Source organism: Conger conger, chromosome 4 (assembly GCF_963514075.1).
Source record: "Conger conger chromosome 4, fConCon1.1, whole genome shotgun sequence".
Lineage (NCBI taxonomy): Eukaryota > Metazoa > Chordata > Actinopteri > Anguilliformes > Congridae > Conger > Conger conger.
This window is the reverse complement of record NC_083763.1, coordinates 5,441,428-5,458,543: the sequence shown is the minus strand read 5'-3', so window position 1 is coordinate 5,458,543 and position 17,116 is coordinate 5,441,428. Positions and strand designations below refer to the sequence as shown.

The following is a 17,116-nucleotide window of genomic DNA, read 5'->3' as shown; positions in this document are numbered from 1 at the left end:
AAGAGTATTTTAAATGCACATAGCTACAGTGTTCATTGATATTTCTGACAATCAACAATTTAAAATGAAATGTCATTGGGAGCACAATGAAATAAAACCAGTTTATGTATATAGCTTGTTACCAGTATATATCTAATTGATAAACCTCTTTTGCCAAACTTGCTCGTGTCTTGTTTCTTAAGCCATGCTACGAACCCAAATTTGTTTACAGGCTTGAATGAACAAAATCTGTCAAGAACTGCATATTTTTAATGAACTTTTCTGTATTGTCTATTAACCATCATGTTGTCCTCAGAAAAAAATTAAATTTGATTATTTTTCCTGGAGGGGCCCTAACATTATAAAAAGTTCAACATTGCCCTTTTAAATATTTTTCATGAAGCGGTACACCATTTAGAGTGTTTTGTAGTCAAAATGAATGGTCTAGGCAGTCTATTTGGACTGAAGTTGCATAAGTTGTTCCACATATTTATTCATGAGTGCTGTAAAAAAAATATATATATATATTAGTACATCCATCCATCCATTATCTTAACCCACTTATCCTGAACAGGGTTGCAGGGGGGCTGGAGCCTATCCCAGCATACATTGGGCGAAAGGCAGGAATACACCCTGGACAGGTCGCCAGTCCATCGCAGGGCACACACACTCATACCTACGGGCAATTTAGACTCTCCAATCAGCCTAACCTGCATGTCTTTGGACTGTGGGAGGAAACCGGAGTACCCGGAGGAAACCCACGCAGACACGGGGAGAACATGCAAACTCCGCACAGAGAGTCGATGGGGATGGGGATGGGGATGGGGATTCGAACCCAGGACCTCCTTGCTGTGAGGCGGCAGTGCTACCCACTGCACCATCCGTGCCGCCTATATTAGTACATATAAAAATAAAAAAAAGATTTAGGGTATAATTCAATGAAGATGCTTTATCGCATGGGGAGCATATACAAAATGAAGGCATCACCAGGCAGAGGTGGGCAATAAGGGTCATATCTGTTTCTGGCAACGTCTGGCCTTTCTTGATTAGCCCTACCGTATACACAATGACATTTTAGCTGCATTTCTTGATAACAACATGGATGACAGATGAAGAATATATGATATATTGTTTATTGCGATCTATTCTACAAGTGGCTAAGTGTTGGTATATCGGCCAGTGAGCTCATTTAGCAATGGTACTTGTGGCAAAAAGTAGCATACACACCGGCCCGCCAGGACCAGAATTGCCCATCCCTAACGCTCGCGACAGTGGGGCAATTCTTGCGCATACCACATTATGCTGGGGAGGTCAATCTTCTGCAATAAGAGCCGGTGTGGGTGCAGGTTTTTGTTTTATCCCAGCACGACCACATCCGATTCAACTAATGAACTTATCATGGTCTTCAGTCAATATGTCGCTAAATAGAATCAGGTAGTGTAGGGTTAAAACAAAAGCATAAGATAAGTTTGGACAACACAGCATTATACTACGTGTACGTGGCTGAGAAATTAATACCAAGGCCTTGCAAAGTAATATTAAAGATAGATTGGCAAATATTCTTCCTCTAAATAATTATACACATGCAATGTTATATAATATAGTTTTTTTCATTATTTGGATATGTAAACTTCCTTCAGTTTGATTCTAAAAACAATGATAGTAGCAAAATCATGTTGCGCATTTACATTGAACTGTGCTTTCTATTTATGTTTGGGGAAAATAGCGGTGGCAGGGGAGAAAAGGCAGCAATTCAGTCCAGTCTGCATTTCAACATGATGAATATTGCAACAGCTGATGTCAATGGCTGGTATAAAACGCGGGCCCGCACACTAAGAGGTACTGAAGATTATATTCTCCACCCGCGCCGCACTTCGCCTTCAGCACCTGGCTCGACTTCTCCTCCGTCAGCACCATGGTTAACACTCGGCTCTTGCTCCTGTGTCTCACCTGCGCGTTGCTTGTACTCTTGGTGCATTGTGAGAACTCGTTGGAACCTCGCTCCTTCGACGACCCCATCAAAACCCAAGAGGAGAAAGATTTGGTGAGGCAAACTTGTTTGTGGGGTGTACGTTTGACCATCGATATTTGAACGAACAGTTGGATGTCTTGGCTTGGTGGTAACCTATATTATTGATGGCATGCTATTGGTATATTGGTATTACTGTAAACGATCACACTTTAGTACCCTACACAATTTTACCGGTGTTTGTATTACCATGCAATATTTTAGTTTTGTATAGATACAAAGTAGCCTATTGGTCTGATGGTATTCAGACCACTGGTTATCAATCCATTAGCGTCAATCAAGCGAAGATGTTCAATGAGTTTCACCCAAACAAACTGTCCTGTGGCTTGGGGATGAATTGTAGATTTTGTAAACCAAGTTATCACAATTGTTCTACGTTCTTCCGGCAGATCGAAGCTTTGCAAGAAGTTCTTGAGAAGCTGAAAAATCAGCGAATGCCTCCATCAGAGAAAAAGTTGGGTTGGGTGACCTCGGTAAGTCCCTTTTAGTGATCTTTGTGTAGTGAACGAACAGTCAACTATATTTTCTGATTGTTTGAAAGCTACAGAATATGAATCGAACTTTTGATAAATATGCAATGTGTAGGAAAATGTAGCTAAAGGTGATGTTCACTTTGAACATTTGAATCCCGTGTTTTCATATTGTCATAACGTTCACATTATTGTCATGTTCAGTGCGACGCAGGTGAAGAGTGCGCTCTCCGCAAAGGGTCGAGGATTGGAAGACTCTGCAGTTGTCCTCGGGGAACGTCCTGCAATTTATCCATCCTGAAGTGCTTGTAATGACTGAAATCGTATGGGGTCTCTTCCTCCCCGATGCAAGCGACGGTGGCTCTGGAAGCTGCGTTTTCTCTGACCCTAGCACATTCGGTTTTCGATCACGAAGGGAATTACGCCTTGCCATGAACAACGACAAATGGTTATTATTTGCTATTTATTTTGTTTTTAAACGGAAACCACTCATTTAAATAAATACACAAATGGTTTATAAAAAAACTTGTCCTCTTGTTTTTTGGCCTATATGCTAGTATATTAATATAAGGTTTCTAGCTAAGGCACTCAGACCATTGGAATTGCTGTTTGATATCAATAGTCTACCACATGTTAAAATAAACGTCTGCGACATCAAATCTGATATTTTGAACAGTCAACGCAGTGAGATCCTGGTGTTTTTTTGTTTTTTTTTAAGTTAATTTGCTTCCTGATTGCTTCCTGTCTGTTGTGCATTTCGTTTTATTTACAGTAATTCTTTGTAGGCTTATAGATTTTTCCAGCCTAATGGATCAGAAGTGCTCGATAAACCCACTTTCGGATTTCAGGAAAACATTAAATCCATGCCAAAAATTCAGTGGCAACTCTAAACAAGACATTTTCTGGCATGAATATTCACCACTAGGCGGCGCTAAGTAGCCAAAAAACGAACAGCGATTCTCAAAATATTAGCTCGCTCCCAGCACGTGGCGCTCGAAACCACGCGCTCGTCACCCTGGGGTTTTAGGAATTGTTCTATTTTTGTATCATTGGACTATTTCACAGAAGATTTGCAACTGTGGTCTGTTATTGCGATATATGCCTATACAATTCCATTGGCAGCAATTAATTAATTATTTACAAATGTCACAATTTTCGAGTTTGTCTTTTGCAATGGAGACGTAAGACATATTAGTCATACAATATATAAATGTCAAGCTAACTGATCAGTAGATTTAAAATGTTATGAACGCTAAGACCGTTTTAGACACGTAGGCTACTCTACAAACACGATGGCGCAAAGTATCTTGAAAAGTATCTTTGTTAAGATCTATCAGAGCTTTTGCAGAAAATCACACAATGAAATACTGCGTGTATCTATGGTATGGTTTCATCCGCTTCGCATGGTTGTTCCATAGCAAAAATGGGCTACTGGATTACACTTAAAATAATTTTCTGAAAATGCGGTGCTAAATTTTGAATCGTTGGTTTACTTAAACGTGGTAGCGCGCTGTCGTTATTTTATTCAAATAAGTCCGGTTTTAGGGAGGTTTGATTGGCCACACTGAATGCCAATCAATAGGCGTCCGCCCCTTATAATAATGTGAGGCTCTTCGAATGACATCATTATATGAACTTTTCAACATGGCGACGGAGCAGACTGGAGAAATTGATGCGATGGAAAATTCAATCCGAACTTCCCATCCTGGGTTTAGCAATGAAAAATATTCTCTGCTCGTTATTGTCGGCGAACACAGTCGGCACGGCCTTGTGGATTACGTGGTTGCGGAGATAGAACGAGGTAACGTTTATATTTTACGTTATTAAATAATAATCACCCGGTGCGCGCTCCCCTCAAATAGTCATCTGCATTCATACATTTGTGCGGCCAGTTAGCTACCTCTCCTTCCTCTTCATGAGAGAAGTTGGCTGGTCAGTTAGGGTTTGTTATTGCCAAAATTGTGCATCGTTATTCTATTCCCAAAAAACAAACAATAGGATGGCAATTGCTTTTTAATTGTTCAGGAAGCCAAATAGATGGCCGATTAGATATAACTACCTAACTGTTACTGTAATGAAGATAATTAAGGCTACGGAATTATATAACGTTAGACCAGGTTGTATAGATTTTAACTTTCATTTTGTAGGCTCGGAATATGATACCATGAGTAGAAATTCTCTTCGAATATGGGCTTCATATGGGGAGGGAAAATGGGAGGTCAGTTTTGAATGGTTTTGTGTTTCACTTTTTTTTTTTGCAGGTAGTCTAGTGTTGTAATCATCCATCCACTTGCAGTGTTGACTTCAGATGTCATTGGACTCGAGTATTGAATTCATAGATATAAGTTGGCTACATTGAAAACATGTCAGACGTAACGGTAAACTAACGTCATAGCAAACCTGTAAGATATATTGCTAGGCAAGCCCTGTTTGTGAAGATTGTAGTATGCGATAGCTAGCCTAGCCTAAGTAGTTACGAATCTAAATGGATAATCTTAACGTAACTTTAATTTGTCAACGCTGTTCTAGTGTGTGGTCCTTAACGCCATGATTCTGCTTAGCTAAATTGAGTTACAGTAGATTTAACTACTGTAGGCTAGCTAATTAACAGTTACTAAGTCATGTACTAACATGATTATCGGCTAACGGACTGACGTTATCGGCCACTGGGTTTATCTGGTGTGCCAGCGACATAAGTTAGGTGTTTGGTTGAAATTAAGAATATAAATAAATGTAATCTAAAAATATTGTAACAAACGTCGCTACCAGGTTATGTGCTGGTTATATGTGTTCATGATCCAGGAGACAATGTCATAACTCGGCTAATTCTTTGTCATCTTCAATTTTGTGTAACCTAAGTAGCTAGCTAGTTGTCACTGGTTTTGTAAACACACGCATGCTACTACAGGTTTGCCATCTTGGCCAACATCATCACACTCTTTGTCTTCATTTAGAAGCTTTCTCGGTGAACTACTGGAGCTGCCTGCGACTGTCGTGTTAGCCGCGCCCATTTTGGTGTACCAAGTGTAATAAATAATAATGAGGTCATTTTTCCCCGTGCATACCTGTACACTTTCCGCATGAAGAGAAAGTGCTGCACACTGTGAAATGCATCTTCACCAAATGAGAAAATCCGTACATATTTTTGTGACACGAGTGCGTTTGAAACGTAACTGGATACTTCCTCAGTCAAAAATGAATTTAAGGAAGGGGCACGAATTGTAACACTTATTGAGAGACTTCCACAATCGCAGGAAGTTGTTTGCATTCTGGCCCTCTTAGGTTCAGAAGTTCATTCGTCGCTTTTTATGTTGAAAGTGGGATAGGCGAGCTTCTCAGTCCTTGACCTCAACAGCGTTTGCATAGCGCAGGTTGACATCTTTACAGCTTTGCTCTGCCTAATAACGCACATGAAGTTGTCATTTGTCATTTAGCTAATATCACTAGGCGAGGTAGCTACATGGATATTGGGTTTCTTACCTCTCCTACACGACCCCTCTAATATTTTGTTTGTTCTATTATTTCGTAAACCTTGTATGCAAATAATTAACACTGTGCTACTTCCAGACAATTGTCACTTTTAGATTCTCCTTGCTATCAATGTTGATGTTAGCCTCGTGTATTTTGTAGAGGGAAATCTGTGAGTACATGCAGTTCGCCGTGTAGCGGTAATATTTTTGTACTCGTGACCTGATTGTTTAGAATCTGAATCGATGCCGCAGGACTATCCTGCGCTGGAGTGAAATGAGGTTTCAATCTCCGTGTATTTTCCTAGTAAAATAAAGGTTGTGTTCTGTTCAGTTCCATAAATCTTTTTACTATTGCACTATTTACAGAGCTGCTGTCGTAAAGATACTTCACAGGAAAATAACGCTTCCTAAAATTGGCAAAACGACTCCCCGGTGGGAAGAGAAACAAATCAGTGGTGGGAAACTTTCCCACTGGCAAATTTATCTACTAAAGAGGGGAAAGCCTGTCTTTCCCTGCCCTGTCCAGTTGTTGTACTTAGGTTAAGTGCTAATAGGGAGGTAGTGGGGACTGTTAGCGCAAATAATAGTGGCAGGAAAGATTATCATCTGGGGTATTAAACTACCTGGTAACATAGACGGTGAGAACAAAGAGTGTATATTAATGTGCAGATCTCCTAGCCCTCCATTTTACGTCATGGCATGTGCTTGAACCAAGAGAAGATATGGGCTAAAGCAGGCAGGTGATGATATTACAGGACCTCCATCCATATCATTACAGCATTGCAAAATAATGAATGCAAATTGTGATGTGGCTGGTTAGGCCCCATCATATAATTATGTAAAATGTAGGAGTGGATTGTTCTTTTTGTGATTACGTGGCTATAAATTTTACAAATATGTTTTCACTGTAGACAAAGAGAATAAAGAGGTGTGTGTGTGTAGGGTCTCGAATTTGCTTGCTTTTCATGTTGAACAGGAAGGATTAGGCCTACATTCTCGCAAGATCACCGTTTGTGTCCCTGTTCCACAAACTGAAGCTTTAGTATGAAGCCGAAGCTCTGAAATGCAGCGTGGAAAGCAGTACGCAGTACTTGCAGCTGAATCGGGAAGCTTGTCATTAAAATCGAGGTGGATTTGCGGCTCGGTTTTGATCAATGAACCTTTCCATGAATTAGGCTAATGCACGTATTGCAGTGCTCAGAGACTTTGTGGTAGACGCACATTCGGCCAGATACCCCTAGCCATCAGTTTTCCCCCTCATTAACCCCCGAGAGGGCTTATGCGGATCTCGAGAGATCCAACACAGCTGGCCCGGAAGGCCAAGGGAAGCACTCAGAATAGCAGTGTTGTTTTTTTTTTTTTTTTTTTTCTTCTTCTGTTGCCTCATTATTTTAAGACTGTTCCAACAGGAAAAGGTAGCGTGTTGTGGATGTGTGTCATTGTGCTGAACTCGCAGAGCCCGGGGAATTAATTGGATATTCTGGGTATGCTGCCTGTTGCTTGCTTCTCTGTGGTGGTGGAAATGTTGTGTGTTTCTAAGGGCTACGTGGCTCAAACTTCAGGCAAATATGTCACCGCTGTGCTGAAGTTGAGTTGGATGCATTTTTTTGGATGCAGTTTCTGTTCCCTCCATACATGGCTGTTATGATGTGGGGAAATTTGTAGTTTCTGAGGAGTGTTGGAATCTGAACTCTCATGGCTCCACACGAAAGTTATTTGAGTTTTGGCAACCATTTATTTCCCATTTTAAATGCACATTTCCCTCTCCGTAAGTGCAGTATAACCTAAATACCTCTATTTCCCCCCCAGACATCTCTTTGTTCCTTGAATGAGCACAATTATTATGTGAGACGTTCAATTGGTGTTTGTATTGTCCCAGATTTGATATCGCAATTGAAAAACCAATAAAAAAATACTTCAATAATAGTCTCTGAGGGTGTCTTGCACGAAGGCCGTTTGACTTCTCTTTGGTCTGCCGCTCGTTCGCCGTGCCCGTTTGTGCATTTCTGTTTGAGTATTTATCAGAGCTTATCGTGAGATAACAGTGGTAGCCATGGTGATGTATCCTTGGTGACAGACGCTGTCTGTCCCACGGGTGTGATATGCCTATCGGACACACAGGTGGGGCTTAGCTCTTTTTTTTTCGTTACACCCGTGTGCCAGAATAGGTAAACAAGTCGAGCGCCAGGGAAGGGTATGAGCACGCCAGGGCCACGGTCTTTTGTTTGCTTTGCGGCACACATCACCGCCCCAAAAATCAGGCAACCGTATTCCCAAATCGCCTCTACTTCCTGATTTATCCGTCAGTGTAATCAGCTGCCGTTCTGTCTGTTGGTTTTAAGACTCAGCGGGGCAGTGATCAGAGGGGTTATTATATGGTTGATTTTCTGTCCTCTCACCTGAGTTTGTAATGCGTTAGAAGAACCCATTTGTCTTCCACTGTGACGTCCTTGTAACACGCGGGATTATGGATTGAGATTGATTTCTTTAGTCCCGTTTGAAGATGCAGGCATGTTGGTTTCAGTCCAGTTTCAGGGGGTTTTCCACAGTTTTCAGTACCCAGCTGGGTGAGCAAGGTTGCCAGCTAGTGATGTTGCAGTGGGGGGGGGATAAATTTGTCCGTTGGCATCATTTAAGCAATCCTTCAATATTTGTCTAAAAGTATCTGGCCAAACAGAGGTGTGTCGTCGGCCATTTTGCTGCCAGTTGGCTCTTACGGAACTCCTTGAGGTTTCTTTCTCTTCGGCGTGGCCCTAGATATTGTGGAGTTGATGTTTTTTTTAAAGGGGCAATTTTCTCATGTTACATTATTCATGCTGCCTTTTTCTTCAGGCTGTAGCTAAAAAAGAAAGGAAAGAAGAAAAGCCTCCCGAGTCGTTGACAGTCGGGCGTTGTGCAGAATCCATTTTGATTTCAACACACAGCCACTGCTGTGATTCGAGCCGTGCAACGTTCCCCTCATCCGGGGAGTGGCAATTTAGGGCCTATAACTGTGCTGAAAGCTAGGTAGGTTGGAACGGGAGCCTTGAGCAGCACCTCCGCGGTGCAGCGCATGAATAATGCAGGGCAGTTACTTCGGCGTGGCTACACCAGGGGGGCTTTGGAGAACAGAAGGCATCGCCATTATAGGCCGCTATACGTTTTTTTTTTTTTCTGTACCCCACCCATGTAACCGCGAGCCTTATCTCGGTTATGTACTGTTGTCTCGCAGTAGGCAGTATGGAACTGCAAGATAAAGCGGGGAATTGTGCAGTGGACTTTGAATGCTGAGATTGCTGCCTTTTGTGTACAGGGTTGAGGAGTGCTCATATAATGCTAGTGGCTAGTGCTAGCTCTTAGCAGCTCTTTAACTGGCTAGTCTGCTAGCTACTTAACATGCTAAGTTGCTAGCTTGGTACCTTGCTTGCTAGATTCTCTAGCTAGTAGTAGGTATTTAATTATGTAGGCCTTTTTCTAGCTAATCAGCCGAGCTTGCTTAGTAGACCTCTTCCTCGCTTGCTAGTACTTGGTGTTGGTGCTCTTCTCATGACTTTGCTGACTTAGTAAAAATTTCCCAAGGTTGTGAATGTTTTCCTGAATAAATTTGAGTGTCGATCCTTTTCCATCATTCCTTAGAGTTGAAGCCTTGACAAAAGGTATCCAAGTATTTTTTTTTCAATGTATTTTTTAGCTGCAATTATTATATCAAACTCCCCATGCTGTCCTAGTTTCTGACTTGACATCTCAGTGTGCTCTTCGTGTGTGTGTGTGTGTGTGTGTGTGTGTGTGTGTGTGTGTGTGTGTGTGTGTGTGTGCGTGTGCGCGCGTGGGTGTGCGCGCGCGTGTTTGTCACGTAATTGGATAACTGTCAATGAGGTTTGGACAGAAATGCCTTCTGTTCTTCCAGATGCGCTTTCAAGACTTGCCAAACTGTAATTTTCTCATAAAACTCAGGCATACATCCAAGTCATTCAGACATTTATTTTTGGACATACATTATTGCAAGTCATTTGCAATAAAGGTGTTGGAAAGGTCAATCAAAAGCTGTTCTCTTTAGCACTGCGTATGACAGAAATCAGACCACTACGTACTTACAATACATGCACCACTTTTGCCAGGATTAATATTAAGTATAATATTGCCAAGTGTATCTGTTCTCCTATTAGTTTGTTTGGTGGGTCTGAATCGGTAAATCAACACTTTTATAGGTGTCTACACTAACATCCCAACAAAGGCAAAATATTCTCATGTTTTTTACCATGTACTGCCAAATGTTATAACACTCACAAAACCTTCAGATAACATTGTGAGTACATTTTGTGTTAGCTGGGATATTCTTCAGTTAAAACGCATGGGACACATAGAAGAAGAAGAAGATTATATACTTCATTGAACACTGTGGGGTAATTTGTCCTCTGCATTTGACCCGTCCTGGTTATTAAGAGCAGTGGGCAGCCACAGTGCAGCGCCCGGGGAGTGATGTGGGGTTAAGGGCCTTGCTCCAGGGCCCAACAGCTGCACGGATCTTATCGCGGCTACACCGGGGCTTGAACCGCCAACCTTCCGGGTCCCTGTCGTGTACCTTAGCCACTAGGCTACAGGCCCGCCCCGTAGCTTGAGTAAGACCGTCTGAGCCTTGAGTGCCAGGCCTGGTGTGGCTCCGGCAATCTGCTCTGCACAGTACCGGCAGACGAGATGTAGGTAGTGACACCAACCCCCCCCCGCCGTTTCTGCTGCTAGGGGAAGGTGCTCTAGTCGACGGGAGGGATTTGTGAGTGTGCGCTGTGTACAACGCACGTATGTGAGGCGGGGTGCAGCTCACACGTGTTTGACTCCTCCGGTGTGGCACTGAAAGTGTGAGTCCAAGGTGCGGGCCCGTGTTTGCCTGAGGGGCAGGGAGAGGTGGGGGAGGGGAGGGGGGGTGCCAGGTGCCAGGGCAGCTGACACTTTCTAGGAGAGTAGAGAGATCCTGTTTCTCTCTCTCTCTCGTTTTCTCTCTCTCCTTCCCTCCCTCTATCTCTCCCCCCTGTGTGTTCCGTCTGACCTCTCACTTTGCGACAACCTAGTGGCTAAGGTACACGACTGGGACCCCGAAAAGCTTGATGATTCAATCCCCAGTGTAGCCACGGAAAGATCAGTGCAGCTGTCGGGGGGGCTGTTGAGCGAGGCCCTCGGCCCCCGCTTAATGTAATCCGCTGTAATGTCGCTTTCGATAAAAGTGTGGGCTGAATGGCTGTGATGTGCCGCGCAGCTGTGTGTGTGTGTGTGTGTGTGTGTGTGTGTCTGGCCCTGGTTATCTGCGGCTGAGCTGTGGCATGCGTCTGTGGCAGAGCGCACATCCTCTGGAGCTCTGTTCATCGTTTCCTCTTCCTGGTCAGCGATAGTGTGCGAATCTGCGTACGTGGGAGGACCGATCTGTCCCTCCGAAAGGTCTGTATTATGGCTTCGCTTCAAACCTGTTTTGAAAAATAATGCCTAAAACATATACTCTCTCACTCGGCTGTAGTCGGACGCAATCAGGATCTCCTCGATACAAGTTTTTAAAATGACAGTAATTTTTGAGTGAAACTTGACTCGAGTGAGAATAATTTTCCTCCTTCAGACTTCTTTTCTGTACTGGAATTGGTCTATGATTCATAGCTGAACTAACTGGTAATTACCGTAGCCTGCTTTGAATGGGCCATGTTTTGCGTTATTTTAAAATGTAGCAGCCATTTAAAAAAAACCCTTGCATAGCTGGCGTTTTAAGAGATGAGGTCTCAGCCAGGTTTCAGCAAATTAACGATTAAGAATCTGATTTGTTTACCGCTTATAGCCTAAATATAGACAACGACACCTCGGAATATGTAGCCCAGCTCTTGGGTTGTGGGCGGTGAATGGGGTCAGAGGTGACAAGGATGACAGTGTGGGGCTGCCCAGGCATGCGCCGGGGGGGTGGCGTGTGCGTGTGCGTGTGGTGTGTGGCGTGTGGCGTGTGGTGTGTGCGTGTGCGTGTGTGTGAGTGTGCGTTTCATTGTACATCACTCTGGATAAGAGCATCTGCTAAATGCCTTTAATGTAATGTAATGTGTGTGTGTCTGTGTGTGTGTGTGTGTGTGTGTGTGCGAGCGCGCGTGTGTGTGGGAGTTTGTGTGAGATTGTGTCTGTGCGTAGTGCAGAGTGTAGAGAGTGTGTGTGTCCGGGGGGGGTTTGTGTGTGAGGGTGTGTGAGAGTGTGTGTGTTGAGTGTTTGTGTGTGTGTGTGCAGAATGCGTCTGTGCAGAGTGTGTGAGTGTGTGTGTGTGCGTGCGCGTGTGGGAGTTTGTGTGAGATTGTGTGTGTCGAGTGTTTGTGTGTGTGTGTGTGTGTGCAGAGTGCGTCTGTGCAGAGTGTGTGAGTGTGCAGAGTGTAGAGAGTGTGTGTGTCCGGGGGGGGGTTTGTGTGTGAGGGTGAGGACTGTATTGGGTTTCCTCTGTATAACACATCTACAGTAGGCTGATCCGTCTGCTGCTTGGCGAAGTGCATCTTATTTAATTTTCCCTCCTGTTATTGGATGAGCCCTTGCAGCTGCTGATTCATTATCTCAGAGAGAGCGAGAGAGAGAAAGAGAGCTGTATGTTCAGGGACCCACTCGCAATCAAGCATTCGTGTGTGTGTGTGTGTGTGTGTACCTTTGTGCTCCTGTTAAGTGGCTGACTTCAGTTGTGGGTTGTGGCTATGTGTACATGCAGTATACGTGATGTCCCTCTCCGCCTCAGCTGATGTGAAGTGACTATTCTGGCACACAAAATGGCCGCCGTTGCATCTCCCAGGTGTAGGTGCTACACATCGGTGGTGGTTGAGGCGAGTCTCCCCCCCTCATCACTGTAAAGCACAGTGAATTCCAATTTATATGCCCTTGTGTGAAGGGGAAAGTTGTCAAAAGTTTGTTTTACTGCAGTGCTATAGATATCCTTAATTAAACAAATGGCAGGTACTTTCATTTGATGTGTTTAAAAAAAGAAAAAAAAAGGCAAATTAGGCTGTACTGCAGAATTAAAGGGCGCGGTGAGTACTGTTCTATGAATAGTCTGCTGCGGACAGCCTTTGAGAAATGTTAAAAGCAGTGGGTTTCACCGGACAAGGAAAATACGATACAACACACTGACAGTGGAAAGTAACCTTGGGTCTTCTCTGGTACCGTGTTCTGTAAACATGTCCATCAACGGTACAAGTACTTCTGCAGCCTCAAGCAAGAAAAATGCCCAGATGCAAACAAACATGCCAGTGTTTTGTAACTTGGCTGCCTTTAATGTAATGTTTGTTAAATTCTTTTTTCTTTTTTTTTTCTTTCTTTTTTTCTCTCTGTGTGAACGGGTGGTAGCCACTAATGTTTTCATCCTCCACAGCCATACGCTACATAACAGATCATCACCATTGTCTGATGCGAAGTGCAGTTACTGATGCCTTTCTGGGTTATAATTACCATTGCTTTGGTGATGTTGCTGGATTTGCCAACTTGTAGAATGCATACCTAAAGTGCTGTGTATTTGTTGTACAGTGCAGTATTGTATTGCATACAGTACTGTATTTGAATAGCCATATCAGGCATTCCACAGAATCACAGTCCGAATTTTAAGTCATAAGTTTTCATGACTCTGTACTGGAAACAACTGCTCTCTGTGTGTACACTCTGACTCGCTCAGAAATTATAATGAATCCTGACCTCACCGCATTCATAGAAGATTCTTTGAGTTCCCTGCGGTTAGTGGGGGTGCTCAAAGTAGCAGTTATAATTCTGCAATCCACAGTTTTTTTCCCCTTCAAAATGCGGTTTTGTGTTTTAACCTTTCGTTGCCTCTGCCTCCACGCGTCGCATTAAGTGCAGAATCGCTGCACCGCTTGAAGAGGAAGAGGCGCCTGGTTTTTAACTCGTGTCATTGTCTGGCCTGAGTACAGACATCTCGTCTCGACACAAACGGACTCGCTTTGGGCTTGGGTGAGAGGTGCGGACGCGTAGGCTTCGAGAGAGAGACGCCGATGGCAACGGGGCGTGCGTAGCGACGACCTGTGTCGCTATGGCAGCGGAGGGAGCGATCACAGGAGACCTGAGTTGGGGAGAGGCTCGCCGTTAGAGTCGGCGTTCCACCGATGCCTCTGGTGCTTTCCGCTGTCTTGGGGGAGAACTTGTTGTCCTTGTGCAGAAAAGCATATGACAGTGAGCTCAGGCCTATATTTGTCCTCGTCAGACGGCGGGAGAGTTTGCTTCCTCTTTCTCCGTCTCCTTCCTGTAAAGAGCTCGGCACAATGGAGGATGTTGCCGGCTCGCTAAACTCTTCCGCCCCCTTTCACACCTGTTGAAATTGATGACAGAAGAAGAGAGGGGCGAGAGGGAGAGAGAGGTAAAGAGAGGTAGAGGGAGTAGTGGAGGGACAGGTAGAGAGAGAGAGGGAGTAGAGAGAGGGATAGAGAGTAAGAGAGAAAGGGTAGGGAGAGAGAGAGAGGGGGGAGAGAGAGAGGGGGGGGGAGAGGGAGGGGGGGGGAGAGGGAGAGAGAGAGAGAGGGGGGGAGGTAGAGAGAGAGGGGGGGAGGTGGAGAGAGAGAGAGAGAGCATGAGAGGGACAGGTAGTGCGACAGGTAGAGGGAGCAACAGAGGGAACGAGGAGAGAGAGAGAGAGAATGTAAAGTATGTAAACCCACTGTTTACATATTCTCCTGGCTCTTCGCTGCAGCACGCCACGCTAATGCTTTCTTCCCCCCCACTGTTAAAGCAAATCATCTGCCTTCAGGCTACATGTAGCTACTTCCCAGTCCTTAAAAGTGTGACGCTGTTTACCGCAGAGGCCCCCTCAGTCCGCCACGGTTAAGCGAGAAACTTTAGCTTTTGTTTTATTTGCCCCCGCCGCACAGAACCCTTCTCGTGCTGGGTTTTTTTTTTTTTTTGTTGTTTTTTTTTTTTTTTTGTTGTTTAACGCCACGGAACGTATGGGTTTGGTGGCATGCCCTTTGGAGGGTCTGTGTGCATGTGTACACGGCGGCAGCTCCCTGTACAGATTACGGCGCACACACCCGTCCGTCTCTGGCCGGCCCCTGCGTTTCGTGGCAGAGCTAACAGCCGTGGCGCAATCCATTATAAACACCGAGCCCGCCGCCCCTCCTAAGAAATCTGTGTGTTGCATGCGCTTGAGTGCTGCAGCTCAGGAGGACAAGCGAGCTACTGTGCTCTTTCATGTTTGTACTGAAGTCCTTCGCTCTGCCGTCAAAGCAGTCATTACATTACATTATTGGCATTTGGCAGACGCTCTTATCCAGAGCGACGTACAGTTGATTAGACTAAGCAGGAGACAATCCCCCCCCCGGAGCAATGCTGGTTTAAGGGCCTTGCTCAAGGGCCCGACGGCTGTGCGGATCTTATTGTGGCAACCCCGGGATTAGAACCACCGACCTTTGCGTGTCCCAGTCATTTACCTTAACCACTACGCTACAGGCCGCCCCAGTCAGTAAGGCAAGGAGCCTTCTAGGAAAAATGTGCACCTCTATATCGTATGTTTATCGTCGTGGAGATATGAACCTGCAAGATAAACATGTCATAACTGCTTGAACTGCGATGAATGCAAATTTTTTTAAAATTGATGTTCTGTTAAATTGATAGGCTGTTCGCCAAGTTGTTTGTTCGGGGAAAAATGCCCTTTTAAACATTTCACAGGTGAGCATCGTCTGATGAAACCGATCCCAGTAAAAACAACAATAGCTATACTTAAGCTTAACTGTCGTATTTATTTGCAAAGAAATAACATGAAGTGAGAGAACTTACCGGCTTTCTGATTTGAATCAGACATAGTAAGACTCATACATACATACTTTTCCAGAAGGGGGGGGCTTTACCAAAACAAAAAGACATGAAGCTGGCCGCGAACATTTATCAGTATATTGTCTTGTGAATACCCCTTGTTGACCTTGCTGTAATGCGCTAGCTACCCCCTTCCAGGAGAAGCAGAGACATTCAGGTCAAAGGCTGTCTGTCTGCTGGGAGAGGGACAGAGAAAGACTCCTAGTAAGCACTTAATTCAGAAAGTGGTCTAATGGTAATAAGGATTAAAAATAAAAGGTTATTTTTAACCACGTGATTGTCTTCATGTTAACACACATTGTCAATTAAGATAATTACCCTTACATGTTCAATAAAAGCCTGTTGGAAGTAATATATGAAAGTTTTTGTATTCAGTGGGCATAGGCTATTTGTTGTCTGTGGTCTACGTTAGCTGTGTACCTAAAACAGAAAGACATTAGAACTGCGCACACTTCAATATTTGTTTATTTATCGTCTGCCTGTAGCAGCGTAGTGGTTAAGGTACGTGACAGGGACCCACACGGTTGGTGGTTCAATCCCTGGCCGCAGTAAGATCCACACAGCTGTCCCTTAACCCCACATTGCTCCAGGGGGGATTGTCCCCTGCTGAGTCTAATCAACTGTAAGTCGCTTTGGATAAATGCCCCCCTGCTTAGTCTAATCAGCTGTGATTCGCTTTGGATAAAAGCGTCAGCTAAATGACATGCAATGTAATATCGCAAATCATACCGCCATCGCAATATTCAACTACGTTATTTGCATATTTTCCTCATGTCGTGCAGCCAAATCTCTAAAATGCTAAAAATAAAAGGAACCCTCACTAACCAAAAAAAAGTAAAGAAAAGAAAGAAAAAAAAATATGTGGGTGTTATGGCCCAATGAGATGGAGACAGAAATAAAGGCCAGCTCTCGCAGTGCGACAAAAGGCGACAGACGGTTTATCAAAGTTATCAGACGGGCAGCAGCCACAGTGACCACGTTTTGGGTTACGCCTTCAGCGTTCACCTCTGACAGACAAAAAATAGATTCAGTCTTCGGCTTATTGATTCGGTCTTCCTCGATATTTTAGTACGGTGTCGACATTGCAGACGGTCTGAGCCGAGCCCTCAGAGTGCAGCTGGTTGGAGTCTTCGTGCACTGCTCCTTTACACTGGAGTTGTAAAGTCGATCTTCCATCTGAACAGGATTTTATCTTAACATTTAACGCGTTTTATACACAGGTATTCGACAGCCTCTCAAACCTTTTTATTTGTGTTCGTCTCCAACTTGACTCCTAGCTCGACATCCAGCCTACATGCTCCCATTTTTCTGCATGTATTTTGAATCATCTGTGTCTTTTTTTTTTTGTTTCTGTCTGACTTCCACTAGTTTTCAATCAGCAG

At 44.1% G+C, this 17,116-nt stretch overlaps 2 protein-coding genes across 2 annotated transcripts in view; both read left to right on the top strand.

The window, feature by feature from the left end:
* The first annotated feature begins 1,852 nt into the window (after positions 1-1,852).
* LOC133127723 (cocaine- and amphetamine-regulated transcript protein-like) lies at positions 1,853-2,949 on the top strand. The gene is made up of 3 exons (XM_061240813.1): positions 1,853-2,023; positions 2,398-2,481; positions 2,683-2,949. Exons 1-3 carry the CDS (start codon positions 1,895-1,897, stop codon positions 2,788-2,790), a joined length of 321 nt encoding a protein of 106 aa, XP_061096797.1. The 5' UTR covers positions 1,853-1,894; the 3' UTR covers positions 2,791-2,949.
* A 1,182-nt stretch (positions 2,950-4,131) lies between these two features.
* Positions 4,132-17,116, top strand: part of map1sa (microtubule-associated protein 1Sa) — a 41,177-nt gene continuing 28,192 nt past the window's right edge. Inside the window, exon 1 of the mRNA XM_061238731.1 lies at positions 4,132-4,279. Coding sequence (XP_061094715.1) covers positions 4,156-4,279 — 124 coding nt within the window. The 5' untranslated portion in view covers positions 4,132-4,155. The remainder of the gene's footprint in view (positions 4,280-17,116) is intronic.

Bases quoted from the DNA above. Each gene is read 5' to 3' on its own strand.
- LOC133127723 (XM_061240813.1), top strand. From the start codon at position 1,895: ATGGTTAACACTCGGCTCTTGCTCCTGTGTCTCACCTGCGCGTTGCTT. The intron at 2,024-2,397 runs GTGAGGCAAACT...TTCTTCCGGCAG, and splicing joins CCCAAGAGGAGAAAGATTTG to ATCGAAGCTTTGCAAGAAGT. The intron at 2,482-2,682 runs GTAAGTCCCTTT...TGTCATGTTCAG, and splicing joins AGTTGGGTTGGGTGACCTCG to TGCGACGCAGGTGAAGAGTG.